The 14930-nt window shown below is 51.2% G+C and overlaps 1 protein-coding gene across 3 annotated transcripts in view; it reads right to left on the bottom strand.

Annotated features, from left to right (window-relative positions):
• Window positions 1–6171: 6171 nt before the first annotated feature.
• EOGT (EGF domain specific O-linked N-acetylglucosamine transferase) overlaps window positions 6172–14930 on the bottom strand; it is a 34964-nt gene continuing 26205 nt past the window's right edge. The window contains exons 11-16 of one of the 3 annotated variants that reach the window (XM_036430574.2): window positions 14735–14821; window positions 14017–14085; window positions 10899–10960; window positions 9805–9924; window positions 7223–7325; window positions 6172–6703 (exon numbers count right to left, since the gene is read on the bottom strand). In XM_036430574.2, the coding sequence (XP_036286467.1) occupies window positions 6557–6703; window positions 7223–7325; window positions 9805–9924; window positions 10899–10960; window positions 14017–14085; window positions 14735–14821 (588 nt within the window). In that variant the 3' untranslated portion in view covers window positions 6172–6556. Of the gene's footprint in view, window positions 6704–7222; window positions 7326–9536; window positions 9702–9804; window positions 9925–10898; window positions 10961–14016; window positions 14086–14734; window positions 14822–14930 lie in introns of those variants that run through there. The other 2 variants (XM_036430575.2, XM_045578945.1) reach the window with 2 other exon arrangements.

The raw sequence follows: 14930 nt of genomic DNA, 5'->3' as shown, positions 1-14930 counted from the left end.
AGAGGTCAGACCTGAGAAGGAGGAGACTCAGTCAGCCACACAAACACGAGAAACGCCGGACGTCCAGGGGAGGATGATAATCTGTATGGGAGCTGCCTGGGAAACCAACCTTCCACCTACACTCCAGGCCCAGTGTAAGGCAGCCCACACGCCTCCTGGGCGCTCAGGACCTCTTGCCCACAGGCTGCATCGCCTGCACACAGAATCCCTCACCTGCCTGGGCCCGGTATGGAGAAGCAGGATGGAGCTCTGTGCCATTCTGAGGTGGCCGTGAGAATAACTACGCTTCATGCCTACGGGTCCTACAGAACTGGGACTTCTCCTACGATTCTGTGAATCTAAGTGCTGGTTGCAAAGTTATCTGCTTGCAATTTTAGGTAACTTCTGTAATTCAGTCCTGCTCCTCCCTGCTCCCCAAGAGAAAAGTCTATGTGGCCAAACTGATGTGATAAAATGATAGGTTTAAAGAATAATCCATTAGATTATCAAGACCTTGGCATGCCAGTCCTGAGGAGACTATTCTGAGCTGTCACTTCTGCAGCACAAATTGTTTTCATTGACTGGCATGCCACGTGTTCGATGGGATAATGAATGGTCCCTGCTGACATTACCACTGCACGGCCCGGCTCCACGCAGCGCTGTGCGGGTGAGAAATAACGCCGCTGCTCTGTCCGGACGTGTAAACCCCATGGCGAGGCCAGGGAGAGGGGCTGAAGGAGGGGTGGCGAGGGCGTGGGGGAAGGTCGGGCTGGTGAAGATCAGCCAGGACATGGTGTACATAGGACATTCCCAACAGACAGCATCCCGAATCCACATTTTGACAAGATTGCTCCACAGCCCTCCTTCCAAGGGTTCTTCCTTCTGGGAAAGGTTTTGTGTTTTGTGGGATTGTTTTTTACTTTAAAGATAGTTGCTACTATCTGTTCAACCAGAAACTCCAGTCCTCTGACTCGGAGACCCACAAAGATCCAAGCCCCGGGGCATGGTCCTTAGCCCAGTCATAGACACGCTCCCAGGCCACACTCCGCCCCTCGGCCCTCCGTCCCGCCGCGGGTCTCTCTGGAGGAGGAATCCAAGCCATCCTGGCCAGGAGCAGGCCTGCTGGAGGCCGGGACCACAGAGCAGCCTAGTCAGTCCGGAGGGCTTGGTGATGGTAAGGGTGGGGCAGACGGAATGCTGAGCACTGACAGGTCACCGTCCAAGAGCCTCCGTGCGTGAGGCCCTTCTTCTCTGTGTGCAGGGCCTGGCTGCCCCTGAGACCGCCTCTGGCTCCAGCCGGGCCTCTGGACCATGACCCCGCAAGGCGCATGAGTAGGAACGCTGGCCCCAGGAGCCAGGCATATGCAATCACCCATAACGCCAATGCAAGACGGAAAGGAGCCCTGAACATGGCTGAGGGGCTCAGGTGCCATGGATGACCCTGAAGTAAAGCTCCCGCCCCGGAAAGGTCTGCGCCTCAATGAAAACGCACCCGCTGCCAGCTGCTGCCCCTGGAAATCAGCCTCCGGCTCAAACTCTCCGCACCAGGCGTGCAGGACCCAGGTATTGGCTGCAGCTAAGGATTGTCACACTTCAATGGGGAGTTTTTTCCCTGATAATCTTCCTACTTTCCCTCAAACCAGGGATGAGAGAACCCTTCACACAGAAGCAGGCTTCGCTCAGGTGCTCGGGTCCCTGGAATTGGCGATGGGGGTTATCACACCAGGTTTCCGGCCGCAGAGGCATCTGGAAGGGCGTGACTGCCACCTCGCGGTCACAGTGCGCATTGTCGTCCAAAGCAAGGCCCACGCTGACTGGGCACTGCTCCGGGCCACTTGCTTGCTGGCAGGAGTGTTTCAGACATTCTTTATTTGCCCCAATAAGCTAAGACAGAAGACAGATATCAAAGTCTCTGGCAATAGCTGTTGGTCGGGAATAGGTTAAACAACTGCTTTCTCTGAGGCCGTCGTACCTGCGCTGATTTGCCTACCTGAGCCTGGTTTCAGAAAAGCAAGTCTTCATCGACTGTTTCAGAGAAAACTCTTTGTAACACCAGGAAGGGGCCTAACTCAGGACTATTTGCTTTGCTTCCTACTTCCCAACCATTCTCTCTTCTCTTTCCTTCTCTTCCTTCCTATGTCCCTGTAAACTTCCGTTGAACTTTAAATTATTTTACAAAGAAGTTCTCTCCGATCCATCTGTTACCTTCTAGCTGTGTGATCTCTCTGTTCTCTACTTAAACATCTAGAAGGAGAACGGCCTATCTATAGATTATTGATCTCAGGGAGGAAGGGAGAGGGAAAGAGAGAGAAGTCAATGATGTGAGAGAATCATTGATCAGCTGCCTGCTACCCACCCCACTGAGGATAGAGCCTGAAACTTGGGCATGGGCCCTGACCAGGAATCGAAACATAACCTTCTCATTCATAAGTCAATGCTCAACCACTGAGCCACGCCGGCTGAGCAGATTGTGTATTTTTAAAGATGGGGAGCAGTAAATGACATGGGAGAGAACACATGGCCCCAAACTGGCTCTGACCCTCTTCAGTGTGAGGGAAGTTCACTGTGGGTCTCGGGGGAAGCTGTGGGTGGGGGCTGTGGGGGGGGGGGACTGTGGGTGGGGGCTGTGAGTGGGTGGCTGTGGGTGGGGGCTGTGGGTCTCGGGGGAAGCTGTGGGGGGGGGCTGTGGGGGGGGCTGTGGGTGGGGGGCTGTGGGTGGGGGCTGTGGGGGGCTGTGGGGGGGCTGTGGGTGGGGGGCTGTGGGTGGGGGCTGTGGGTGAGGGGCTGTGGGTGGGGGCTGTGGGTGGGGGGCTGTGGGTGGGGGCTGTGGGAGGGGCTGTGGGGGGGGCTGTGGGGGGGGCTGTGGGGGGAGAGAGCTGTGGGTGGGGAGAGCTGTGGGTGGGGGCTGTGGGTGGCAGAGGCAGCAGCTGGATGGCACTACCCTCTCTGGAGGGCGCTGCAGCAGGCCCCAGAGTGCCCTCCAGTCATCACTGGGGTGCGGGGTGCTGGCTGCCAGCCGCTCACAGCCAGCTCCTCGCAGGTCACCGCCCTCCGTGGGGATGGCTCTTCTCAGGTCCATTGATCGGATGGCCCCTCCTCATGTGGGACCCCTCTGAAGAGCCACCTGCTCTCCCTCCCCTGCGGAGGCCTCCCTTGGCCAGCCCAGCCCCTTCCCCTCTCACAGTGTAGATGGTGAGCAGCGCCCCATAAACCTGCACCCACAGCTCCAGCCCAGAGGTGGTTCCAGAGAACCGGATGGAGACATCCCTCTGGTTACTCCCCACACAGCGCCTGAGCGCCCTGTCCAGTCAGCTCACCCTCCTGCTGAGGCCTCCTCAGCATCAAAGCCCTGCAGGGACCCATGACCTGGACCTCATCTCCTCTGGCGTCATGCCCGCGCCCCTGCCTCCCGCTGGGCTGGTCCTCCCCCTGGAACACATGGTGCCACCTATCTGCACTGCTTCCTCCATGGCCGCCTGCAAATCTTGTCTCAATGGGGACTTCCCTGGCCCTCCATGGAAGCTTCTAGAACTCCATCTCCTCTCAGAGCTCCACACCCCTCCTGCTTGAGTGTCTTCTGCAGACACATCAGCACCTCGCACATGTATTTATCTCGGCTGTTTAATGTCAGCCTCGTCCCCGAGAGCCCTCCCCGTCCTCCCCACTGAGTTCCGGAACCCAGCACAGCCATGCGCTGAGATGCCCATCGCACTGAGGGCACGCGAAGGCACGGAGCGCAGTGTGGGCTCACCCTGGATCTTCAGGGAGCCCCCTAACCAGCATCTGCTTCTCTTCCAGAGAAATGGGGGCAGTGCTTATATCATCCTTGTAAGGATTGTGCAATACATTTGTGAAAGCATCCTATCTAATAAAGAAGGAATATGCTAATGACCATCACACCCTCAAAGATGATGGCACCCACAGCCAATAAGGAGGGAATATGCTAATTGATTGCCACACCCTCAAAGGTGGCAGTGCCCAGGGCTGCCCAAGGCTCAGGTAACCAGGGCAAGCCAAGGCTTGCGCTGCCGGCAGTGGCAGCAGCAGATATGTGATGGGGCATCGCCATCCCCTGATTGCAGGTTGCCTCCCACCCCTGAGGGCTCCCGGACTGTGAGAGGGGGCAGGCCAGGCTGAGGGACCCTCCCCTTCCAATGCATAAATGTTCATGCACTGGGCCTCTAGTCATATAATAAACTGCTAAAGATATATATATATATATATATATATATATATATATATATATATAAAGTATAATTTTTATTTAAACTGAATTCTCCATCATCAAGCTACTTAATTTTTATAATCTAGACTTGGTGGGTTGCCAAAAAGCAAGCATATAACATTCAGACACAGAAGACCTTGAAAATGGTCTGGTATTGAAATGAAATACATGAAAATTTATTCCAAAGCCATACCCCAAATCCCCAAATGTATAAACTATGAAATGCATCGCTTTTAAAGATTTAGTAAAAAAGAGCAGTCATGACATTGTAAATTTTATAACATTTGAAGGCTTCTTTTGCTACCATAAAAGTTAATTCCATAGTGTCAAATGTACTTCGTTTATATAAAACATATTCTCTCTTTAAATATAAAATATTCAAATATCATAGTTTTATTATAAAATTGTTCTCAATTTCTGAAACTCTCACGTCTATTACTAGCAAATAAATAGAATCCCATTTCCACGCGCTCCTTAGAATGAGGTAAGAAGATAGCTTTTCCGATGCTGATGTCTAACTGAAAGTGCGACGCTGCCTCAGCCCCTCCTGCCACGGTGGAGCTCGGCTTCCCTGGCCCACGCCCGGGAGACATGCCCTCGGTGACTGACGTGCCCTCCCGGCCAGACTTGGCATCCTGCACAAAACACACAGCAATTCCACTCACTATGCTCACATTGCCATTCTTTCCACACAATTTCAAGACCCAGATCAAAGCTACTGCTGCAGCAGGGCACTATTGTTTTTGCAGATATTTTCATAAATATTCCTGACCTCTAGAAGACTGTTCCTACCCCTTTAAGGCAGGGGCAGCAGACTTGTTCATAGCTGGGTTAGGTTGCTCAGTCATTCCCTGTGACACATTATTCTTTTCTTTAATAACTCTAAAATGTACAAAAGTAATCTGCTAATTTTAAAAGAAGACTTTAAAAAACAGGAGTCACCAGCCTCTACATTAGACAAGTCAGATGCTAATAACATGTAAACACCACATTTCCCAGTAAGAGAAGCCCATGCTTTTCTACTGCAAAAGCAAGCTGACCAACAGTCGGAAATGAGTCCCGTTCCGATGGGCCACACTTCGGACATGCTCTCCGTCGACAGCACTTCCGATGGCTACTTTGCATTTGAAGTGGATGATGCACTCGTGTCTTTTTACAGGAAAGACTCTCCATGGGCTCTCTGCAGCTTGCACAAATACCGGAGCACGTCCTGGGAGAATGGGGCACGCACACAGGCTGCAACGCCCCCCGGAGACCAGGGCTGGACAGACATGCTACCAGCAGGAGCCATGCAAGCCCGCTGGAAGGTGCCCAGGCAGTTCCAAAGATGTCCCGGTGTGCATCCTGGGAAGCCTGATTTGCATATGAAATACGTGACTATAAATTAGCACAGCAGAGGATCATCCAGGCTCCTGATAGCAGCTGAAAAGACACAGCAGGGAATCAGCGCGGGTCTGGGCTGGGACAGAGTGAGGCTGATGGGCTTACAGCACATCTGTCTGCAGCTGCGGCCTATGGCCCAGCCCGGAGACTCACACCCGTGTGGGGAGGGCTGAGGGGTGTGTGTGTGTGTGTGTGTGTGTGTGTAAATGTGTAGGGAGTGTGAGTGGAGTGTTAGTGTGAGTGTGAGTGGGTATGTAAGTGTGTGTATGTGGGCGTGTGGGTATGTGAATGTGTGTGTGTGGGGGGGGTGTGAGTGGAGTGTTTGGGGGTGTGAGTGGAGTGTTAGTGTGGGCATGTGGGGGTATAAGTGGGTATGTGAGTGTGTGTAGGTGTGTGAGTGTGTGTGTGTGTGTGTGTGTGTGAGTACGTGTGTGTGGGGAGATGGGTGTGAGTATGAGTGAAAGTATGTGTGTGTGAGTAGGTGTGTGGGTGAGAGTGGGTGTGTGTGTGGGTGTGAGTGTGGGTGTGGTGCTGCATGCTTCTTTTTCCTACCACAAACAGTGCTCTGAATAAATTATGGCAAATAAAGGCCATGGTGAATTTACTACGACATCATCACCAGGTTGGCGTCCCCAGAATGACCCCCTCTGAGTGTCCCCCAGGACCAGCGACAGACTCGGTAGCTGAGAAAGTTGAGTCTTGGGTCCGCAAAGAAGAAAGCTCCATCCTTGGCGAGCCATGGCCGGTTTCTGAACTACAGAAAGTCATTTCAGTGCAAAGAGTATCTCGACAAAAAGCAGTGACACGAATGTCTCCGGAAACAGTAGAAAGCCCCCAGGGAGAGCCCTGGGGCTGGTGGATACACGAGGAACACGGCCGCCTGGCTGAGGGACTGGAGGGGAGTCCCCCCACCCGGCCCCCTCACACACACACACACACACACACACACACACACACACACAGCCGCAGTCACAGCTCGTCCCGCCTGCTCCTCCACGGCCACTTCGGGTGTCGCAATACGTGGTCTGCGGCCTGCAGGACGAGGGCCATGAACTCTTCGACGTCGAAAGAGTAGTTGGTAAACTTGGGGTGCTCCCCCAGAGTGGGGTGGTGGCCCTGGAAAATCAAACGAAACACGCGTCTGTCAGTCGGAGGACGTGGCTTTCTGACAGGAAGAAACTACTTTACTTTGGCCAAAGCCACTAACTTAATGTGTGCTCTCCCTCGGAAGTCAGCGAATACTTTTTGGTAGAGTCCAAAGAACACATATTCAGCTCTGTGGACCACAGCCTCTGTCACGTGACTCAACTCTGCCATCAAAGGGCACGAGCTGCCAGCGGGCATGGCTGTGTCCCAATAAAACTTTATTTGTTAAAACAGGTGGGGGACCAAATTTGGCCTGCTGATCTCCGGTCTGCTGATCCCTCTTATATGCGATGGAATAGCCCTTTCTAGGCCCCAATTTCATGAAGATTTCTCGTTAACATTAAAGATACAGAGCAAATAACTACCCTCTTCCTCCAGTTTGCTAATATGAGACACAGCTCAGTGTTCCAGAGAACAACTTCCCTGTGCAGTTCACAGCGGTGTTTCACACTCACAAGGACACACGTCCCACGGCAGGGAAGCACTTGCCTTGTCCTGCGGGAAGACCTTGCTGGGCCTGCGCCAGGTGACGTAGTGGACACCGCGGAGCCGGGCCAGGTCCAGGTAGCAGCGCTGGTCCCCGCAGTTGTACCTGCGGCCGGGCAGCCACAGTGAGACGTGTCGCAGTGTGTGCCCAGCCCACAGCTCTCTGGGGAAACATGCACCTCCCACACAGCTTCTTGCAAAAGGTCATGTGCACGGGGAACAGGCTAAGGGGGGTTACAGGTGGGCAACCCAGGCTTACAGGGGTCAGTATGTAAAACAGTTTATTTGAGTATTCTCATTTATTAATTACCAGAGGCCTGGTGCACAAAGTTTGTGCATGAGGGGGAAGGGGGCTGTGTTCCTCAGCCCAGCCTGGACCCTCTCCAATCTGGGATCCCTCTCACAATCCAGGACTGCTGGCTCCCAACTGCTTGCCTGCCTGCCTGGCTGCCTGATTGCCCCTAACTGCCTTTGCCTGCCTGCCTGATCACCCCTAACTGCCCTCTCCTGCCGGACTGATCTCACCCCCAACTGCCTCTGCTTGCCTAATCTCACCCCCAACTGCTCTCCCCTGCTGGCCTGATCTCACCCCCAACTGCCCTCCTCTGCTGGACTGGTTGCTCTTAACTGCCCTCCCCTGCCAGCCTGATCTCTCTCCCCCAACTGCCCTTTCCTACAGGCCTGGGTCCTCCCCAACTGCCTTCCTCTGTAGGCCTGGTCACCCCCAACTGCCCTCCCTTGCTGGCCTCGTCACCCCTACTGTCCTCCCCTGCAGGTCAGTGACCTTGGAAGTGTTATATATTTGGGTAACACAGGAAGGCAGGCAAGCTAGCAGTTGGGAGCCAGTAGTCCTAGATTGTGAGAGGGATATCCAACTGCCCGTTTAGGACCAATCCAGGTCAGTCAGACATCCCTCAAGAGGTCTTAGATTGGAGAGGGTGCAGGCTGGGCTGAGAGACAATCCCCCACCCCCTGCACAAATTTCATGCACCAGGCCTCTAATAAATAAATAAATATCTTTGGGTGAGAATTAACCAAAAAAGAAAAATGCTCAAGATCACTTATCATCAAAGATGCAAATAAAAACTAAAATAGGCATCACCTCACACCTGCAGGAATGGCTACACCAATCCTATATAATAAAAGCCCAGCAACCATAATGGTGTAACGACCAGAACAACCACTCAATCAGTCGCTATGAGGTGCAATGACCACCTCTCGGTCCCTCCCCACAGTCCACAGGCTCCAACTGCAGCATGGCAAACGGGGACCCACGGGGACCCACGGGGACCGGGTGAGAAGCGGTGGGACAGGCCTGGGAACTGGTGAGCAGGCGGGAGATGGCCTGATCACAGGCTAGGCATAGAGATCCTACCCATACACAATTTCGTGCGCTGGGCCTCTGGTAATCAATAAAGAAGTATGGTGAGGACGTGGAAAAGGGTACCCTCGTGCACTGATGGTGAGAGTGCAGACTGGTGCAGCCACTGTGGAGAACAGTATGGAGTTTCCTCAAAAATTTTAAAATGGGCCAAAACCGGTTTGGCTCAGTAGATAGAGTGTCAGCCTGTGGACTGAGGGGTCCCAGGTACAATTCCAGTTAGGGGCATGTACCTTGGTTGCGGGCACATCCCCAGTGTGCAGGAGGCGACTAATCGATGATTCTCTCTCATCGATGTTTCTAACTCTCTATCTCTCTCCCTTCCTCTCTGTAAATAATCAATAAAATACATTTTTAAAAATTTTTAAATGGAACTGTCTTTTGACATAGTGATCCCACTTCTGGGAATATCCTAAGAATCCTAGAACACCAATCAGAAAGAATATATGCACCCCTATGTTCAGAGCAGCGTTATTTACAATAGCTAAGATTTAGAAACAGCCCTAAGTGCCCATCAGTAGACAAGTAGATAAAAAAAGCTGTGGTACATTTTCACTATGAAATACTATGCAGCAGTAAAAAAAAAAAAAGAAGAATCCATTAACCTTTGAGACAGCATGGAGGGTCCTGGAGAGTATTGTGCTAAGTGAAATAAGCCAGTCAGAGAAAGACAAATATCTTATTATCTCACTCACATGTGGAATCTAATGAACAAAATAAACTGATGAACAAAATAGATCCAGAGACATAGAAACATGGAACAGACTGACAATTCTCAGAGGGAAGGGGCAGGGCAGAAAGAGATTAACCGAAGAACTTATATGCTCATATGCATAACCCAGGGACACATACAATAATGTGGTGAAGGCCGGGACAGGGGTAGGACAGGGAGAAGGGAAGGAAAGGGGAGGCGGGAGGATGGGGGACATCTATAATAAACATTTTTTAAAAATAGTAAAAAATAAAAGAATTCAGATTCACATCTCCCACTGGGACAGGGAGGAGCAGGTGGTTTGCTTGCTAAGTGAAATGGCAGGCTGCAGCCTTCTCCTTTTCAGTATTAGGTCTTTTTTCTTCCCAGATGCCTATGATGTGGCTTCCCTGGAATGATTAGTGCTTAGCCTTTAATGTGCTGAGCGGAAGTCTCAGCGTGCAGACAGAGCATCATGAGCTGCAGCAATGCAAAACCGCCCCAAATACTCACAGCTCAAATACGGCAGCCCAGTCCGGAAGGAAGAGTAAATGGGTAAGACCAGCTCCATGCATTCCAATAAATATATCCGTGTTGTGGGTGATCCTTAGCTGATCTAAAAACCCAAGTTCCCTGTGAATAGATAGAAGACAGATGGAGAGAACAAAGTATTAAGACCAGTTGAGCTCAAGACTCATAATAACAATATTTATAAAGTGTCTTTCCCAATTTAATTCACATTCCACCATGATCTTTTTGCCAATTTCAAGCCTTACTCCAGTATTTAATAACTTAATGAGTCAGTAATTTTACATTTCTCCCAAGTAAACATTTCTTTTAAAAAAACTTAAATGCATTTATCTTAGAAGGAACCTTTATAGCTGTCTTGAGTGGAAAACTAGTAACACAGGCCATAAACAAAATTGTAAACATAGATATAATCAGCCCCAGCTGGTTTTGCTCAGTGGTTAGAGCATCGGCCTGCGGACTGAAGGGTCCTGGGTTCATTCCAGTCAAGGGCACATGCCCAGGTAGCAGGCTCATACCCAGCAGGGACATGCAGGAGGCAGCTGATCAATGATTCTCTCTCATCATTGTTTCTACCGCTCTCTCCTTCTCCTTTTTTCTCTAAAATCAATAAAAATGTATTTTTTAAAAATAGACCCAGAGGCACAGAAGCATGAACAGACTGTTGAACCTCAGAGGGAAGGTGGGGTCAGTGGGTAGAAAGAGCTCAACCCATGAACTAGTTGGCATATATTCATAACCGTGGACACAGACAGTGGGGTGGTGAGGGCTTTGGGTGGGGGGCAGCAGCAGGCTGGAAGAGGTTAATGGGGGGATAAAAGGAGCCTATGTAATACTTTGTACAAAAAAAGATTTTTTTAAAGAAAGAGAGAAAAATGAGATGGTTAGGTAGCAACATGAGGCCTGGAGCAGCGCAGAGCACTCGCCCTGTGCCCGCCTCACCTGCCCACTTCACTCACTGCTGGCCTCCGCTGCCCTTCCAGCCCAGAGGGTCAGCACTCCAGTCCGAAACCCTTCTCTCCCCGCTGACGCATCCAAGCACAGAGACACCAGCTCTGCCCAGGGTGCTGGTCACTTACTTATATTTGTAATCGACGATCCGGACTTCAAATGTGGAGACCGTTTTCAGTGCATTCACGAGCTATGAAAGCAACAGAAACATGTGAAATTTCTTTTCCTTCTCCAGTTTTACTTGTATTTGAGTTCTCAATTTCTTTTTTCTCTTCCTATATAATAAAAGGCTAATATGCAAATTGACCAAACGCTAGAACGACTGGTCACTATGACTCACACTGACCACCAGAGGGCAGATGCTCAATGTCTCCTGCCCTCTGATGGTCAGTGCACTCCCACAGGGGGAGGTCTGCTCAGCCAGAAGCCGGGCTCATGGCTGGCAAGTGCAGTAGAAATGACGGGAGCCTCTCCCACCTCCGTGACAGCACTAAGGAGCAGCGAGCCAAGCAGTAAGGAGTAGTGAACAGGTGGGTGGTAAGGAGCAAGGGGTCCCGGACTGCCAGAGGGATGCCTTCAGTCGGACATCCCCCAAGGGCTCCTGGACTGCAAGAGGGCACATGCTGGGCTGAGGGGGACCTCCTCCTAGTGCACAAATTTTGTGCACTGGGCCTCTAGTATAAGATATTTTTCAGGTTCTAAACGCCTCAGGTCCATTGTTCTAAAGTTCACTGAATTCCCATGTGGGCTGTGACCCTGGACACCTGACTCCCTGGGTTCCACAGTATCTGGTTCTGAGGCTGCCCGAACCCACTTGGGTCAAAGTGCTCGGAGGGAGGCTGGCTGCATGCCAGCTCGTACTCCTGCCATTTGCTAGTTTTTCCCTGGAGTTCCAGCCTGTGGTTCCTGGGCCCTCCGCTGGTTCCATTAGGTTAAGAATTTTCTTGCTATCCATTTTCTCATTTCAGACAAACCATTAGCGCTTTGGACCTCATCCTCTGGAAATACTAAATTCTTGGCAGAAAGACATTTTTAATATTTCTACACAGAGAAACAACTGTTCTTTTAGCAAACAGCAAGTAAAAAAGCAAATTAATCTATTAGGAAAACCAAAGCTGAGGTTTCCTATGTCCCTGAGAATTAGGCCACCTTCATCCAACACTGTGACTCCCAGCTCTTCACAAACGCCTGCTCCTGTGCCTATGCCATGTGCCTTGTGCCGTGTGCCCTGTGCCCTGTGTCTGTGTCCTGTGCCTGTATCTGTGTCCTGTGCCTGTGCCTGTGCCCTGTGTCCTGTACCCTATGTCCTGTGCCTATATCTGTGTCCTATGCCTGTGCCTGTATTTGTATCCTGTGCCTGTATCTGTGTCCTGTGCCTGTATCTGTGTCCTATGAACGTATCTGTGTTCTGTGCCTGTGCCTGTGCCTGTATCTGTGTCATGTACCCTATGTCCTGTGCCTGTGTCTGTGTCCTGTGCCTGTGCCTGTGTCCTGTGCCCGTATGTGTCCTGTGCATGTGTCTGTGTCCTATGCCCGTGTCTGTGTCCTATGCCCATATCTGTGTCCTGTGCCTGTATCTGTGTCCTGTGCCTGTGCCTGTGTCCTGTGCCCGTATGTGTCCTGTGCCTGTGCCTGTGTCCTGTGCCTGTATCTGTGTCCTGTGCCTGTATCGGTGTCCTGTGCCTGTATCTGTGTCCTATGAACGTATCTGTGTCCTGTGACTGTGCCTGTATCTGTGTCCTATGAACGTATCTGTGTTCTGTGCCTGTGCCTGTGCCTGTATCTGTGTCATGTACCCTATGTCCTGTGCCTGTATCTGTGTCCAGTGCCTGTGCCTGTGTCTGTGTCCTGTGCCTGTATCTGTGTCCAGTGCCTGTGCCTGTGTCTGTGTCCTGTGCCTGTGTCTGTGTCCAGTGCCTGTGCCCGTATCTGTGGCCTGTGCCTGTGTCTGTGTCCTGTGCCCGTATCTGTGTCCTGTGTCTGTGTCCTGTGCCTGTATCTGTGTCCTATGCCCATATCTGTGTCCTGTGCCTGTGCCTGTGTCCTGTGCCTGTGTCTGTGTCCTGTGCCTGTATCTGTGTCCTATGCCCATATCTGTGTCCTGTGCCTGTGCCTGTGTACTGTGCGAGTATCTGTGCCTTGTGCCTGTGCCTGTGTCCTGTGCCTGTGCCTGTGCCTGTGTCCTGTACCCTATGTCCTGTGCCTATATCTGTGTCCTGTGCCTGTGCCTGTGTACTGTGCCCGTATCTGTGTCCTGTGCCTGTGCCTGTGTCCTGTGCCTGTATCTGTGTCCTGTGCCTGTATCTGTGTCCTATGCCCATATCTGTGTCCTGTGCCTGTGACACACAGATGCACAGCATCGAAAGTTATAGAAGCCTTGCTGACTATGCCCTTACACGGTGCTGGCCCTTGTTGGTGCAGGTCTCAATCCGCTTCCACTCCTCCCAGAGCCTCACTGCTCTGCGCCAGTGCATGATGCCCCGGAGGCTCAGCCTCAGGACCACTCCCAGGTCTAACCAGTCCCAGGTCCAAAGGTTAACCCTGGGTAGGCAGCTCCCCAGGAACACACGTGAACCCGCACAGTCCCCAGGGCACGGTTCCAAGGGCCACATGCCCCGAACCTGAACTCAGGAACCTTCAGAAGCAAAAGTTCATTTTCCAGGAAAAATCAGTGCTGACAACCCAGTCCCACCGGGCCTGGGTCAGGGACCATTCGGGCAGCCCCACTAGGTGACCATATTTACTGTGCTTTCTTGCACTCTTCCTGACTCACTGTCCCCTCTTGGCAGGAAGTGGCTAGAGCAGTCATTCCCCCCACCACCACCCATTCCCCAAGGCTGAGGAATGAACAATAGCGGGGGTGGAGGGTTGTTGTAACCTGGTCCTACCCTGTTTCTCACCTGACCCAGAACCAGGACCCAGCACATGGCAGGTGCTCAGTGCATTTTGGGGAGTGAATCTCACTGCTGTGAGTATATCCCCAGCCATGCTGCTACAGGCCTGGTGGCTGAGGCAAGGAGAAATACAATCCATGAGTTGATGCAGCTGAAATGAGCTTGGGACTCTAACGAGTGGTTTGGTGCCTTTCAGTAAAAATCCAATAAACGAACTGGGCATAGCCATCAAACTTTCCTAAAGGCTAATAAGTTCAATCAAAACATTTAATGCACTGTGAACAATAAAACACACCAGTTAGAGGAAGTGAAGTTCAATGTGGTGACATTAAAAATGACACCACAAACTCACCTGCTGCTGGTTGAGTATTTTCCGGTACTCTGTGCTCCGTGCAAGAATGGTGACTCTAGTTTTTCCATCCTGTAATCAGAAGGCAAAGGCAAAACAATGCTTTCTACTCCTGGACAGGTGAGTGAACACCTAAACCTAAAATGTGATTTTTACAAAGAGATGAAACGCAATAAGGATACATTTATGGAACTTAAGAAAAAAATTTTTTTTTAGTCTAATCCCTTCACTGTTTTCTCAGGGAATAAAAATGCATCGACTTTGGCCCCAGAAGACAAACCAGCTCATTGCATCCTGTCTGGGAGGTGGGTATATTTTTTAGCAGGGGCTGTGTGGCTCAGGTGGGGATTTGGGCTGTATGGGGAAATACAGCAAAAGGAAGAGAAAGAAGGCACACTCTTCCACTCTCCCTGGTTTATCTTTCATACACTGTAGACATCTGACTTCTAACACTGAGGTTCCGAAATTAACACAGAAAACCTTGTCTTCTGAGTACTTCTTTTTCTGCCACGGTGGTTCTGGCTTTTTATCCAGGGTAAAAGGGAAGCGCGCCCAGAACCCAAAATGCAGTAAGTCCTCACTTATCTCTTTAAGCAAAATGACACCTAATGAAGCAGCGGTACCACAGGCCAATGAGGTTCCTGCGGCATCTCCTCCAGGGGATGAGGAAACGGCATTGAGCGAAGCGGCATCATTCTAGAACCTGCTGTGGACCCATTACCTTGGGTCCCTCCTGCGTGATGTTCAGTCTGTGCAGCACATGCTGGGAAAACGCCCGGAACAGCCCGGTGCTGTGGCAGCCAGAAATCTAAAAGAATGGTGCATATTACAGTGAGTATTTCTGTTACTATGTCAGAGGATAGCAAGTTGTACGCACATGTTACCTTAAAGATCAAGAATAAGTTTTATAAATATGA

Source organism: Pipistrellus kuhlii, unplaced genomic scaffold (assembly GCF_014108245.1).
Source record: "Pipistrellus kuhlii isolate mPipKuh1 unplaced genomic scaffold, mPipKuh1.p scaffold_m20_p_11, whole genome shotgun sequence".
NCBI classification, from domain to species: Eukaryota; Metazoa; Chordata; class Mammalia; order Chiroptera; family Vespertilionidae; genus Pipistrellus; species Pipistrellus kuhlii.
Note: the sequence above shows the minus strand (reverse complement) of the source record. Positions and strands in the feature narration are given on the sequence as shown.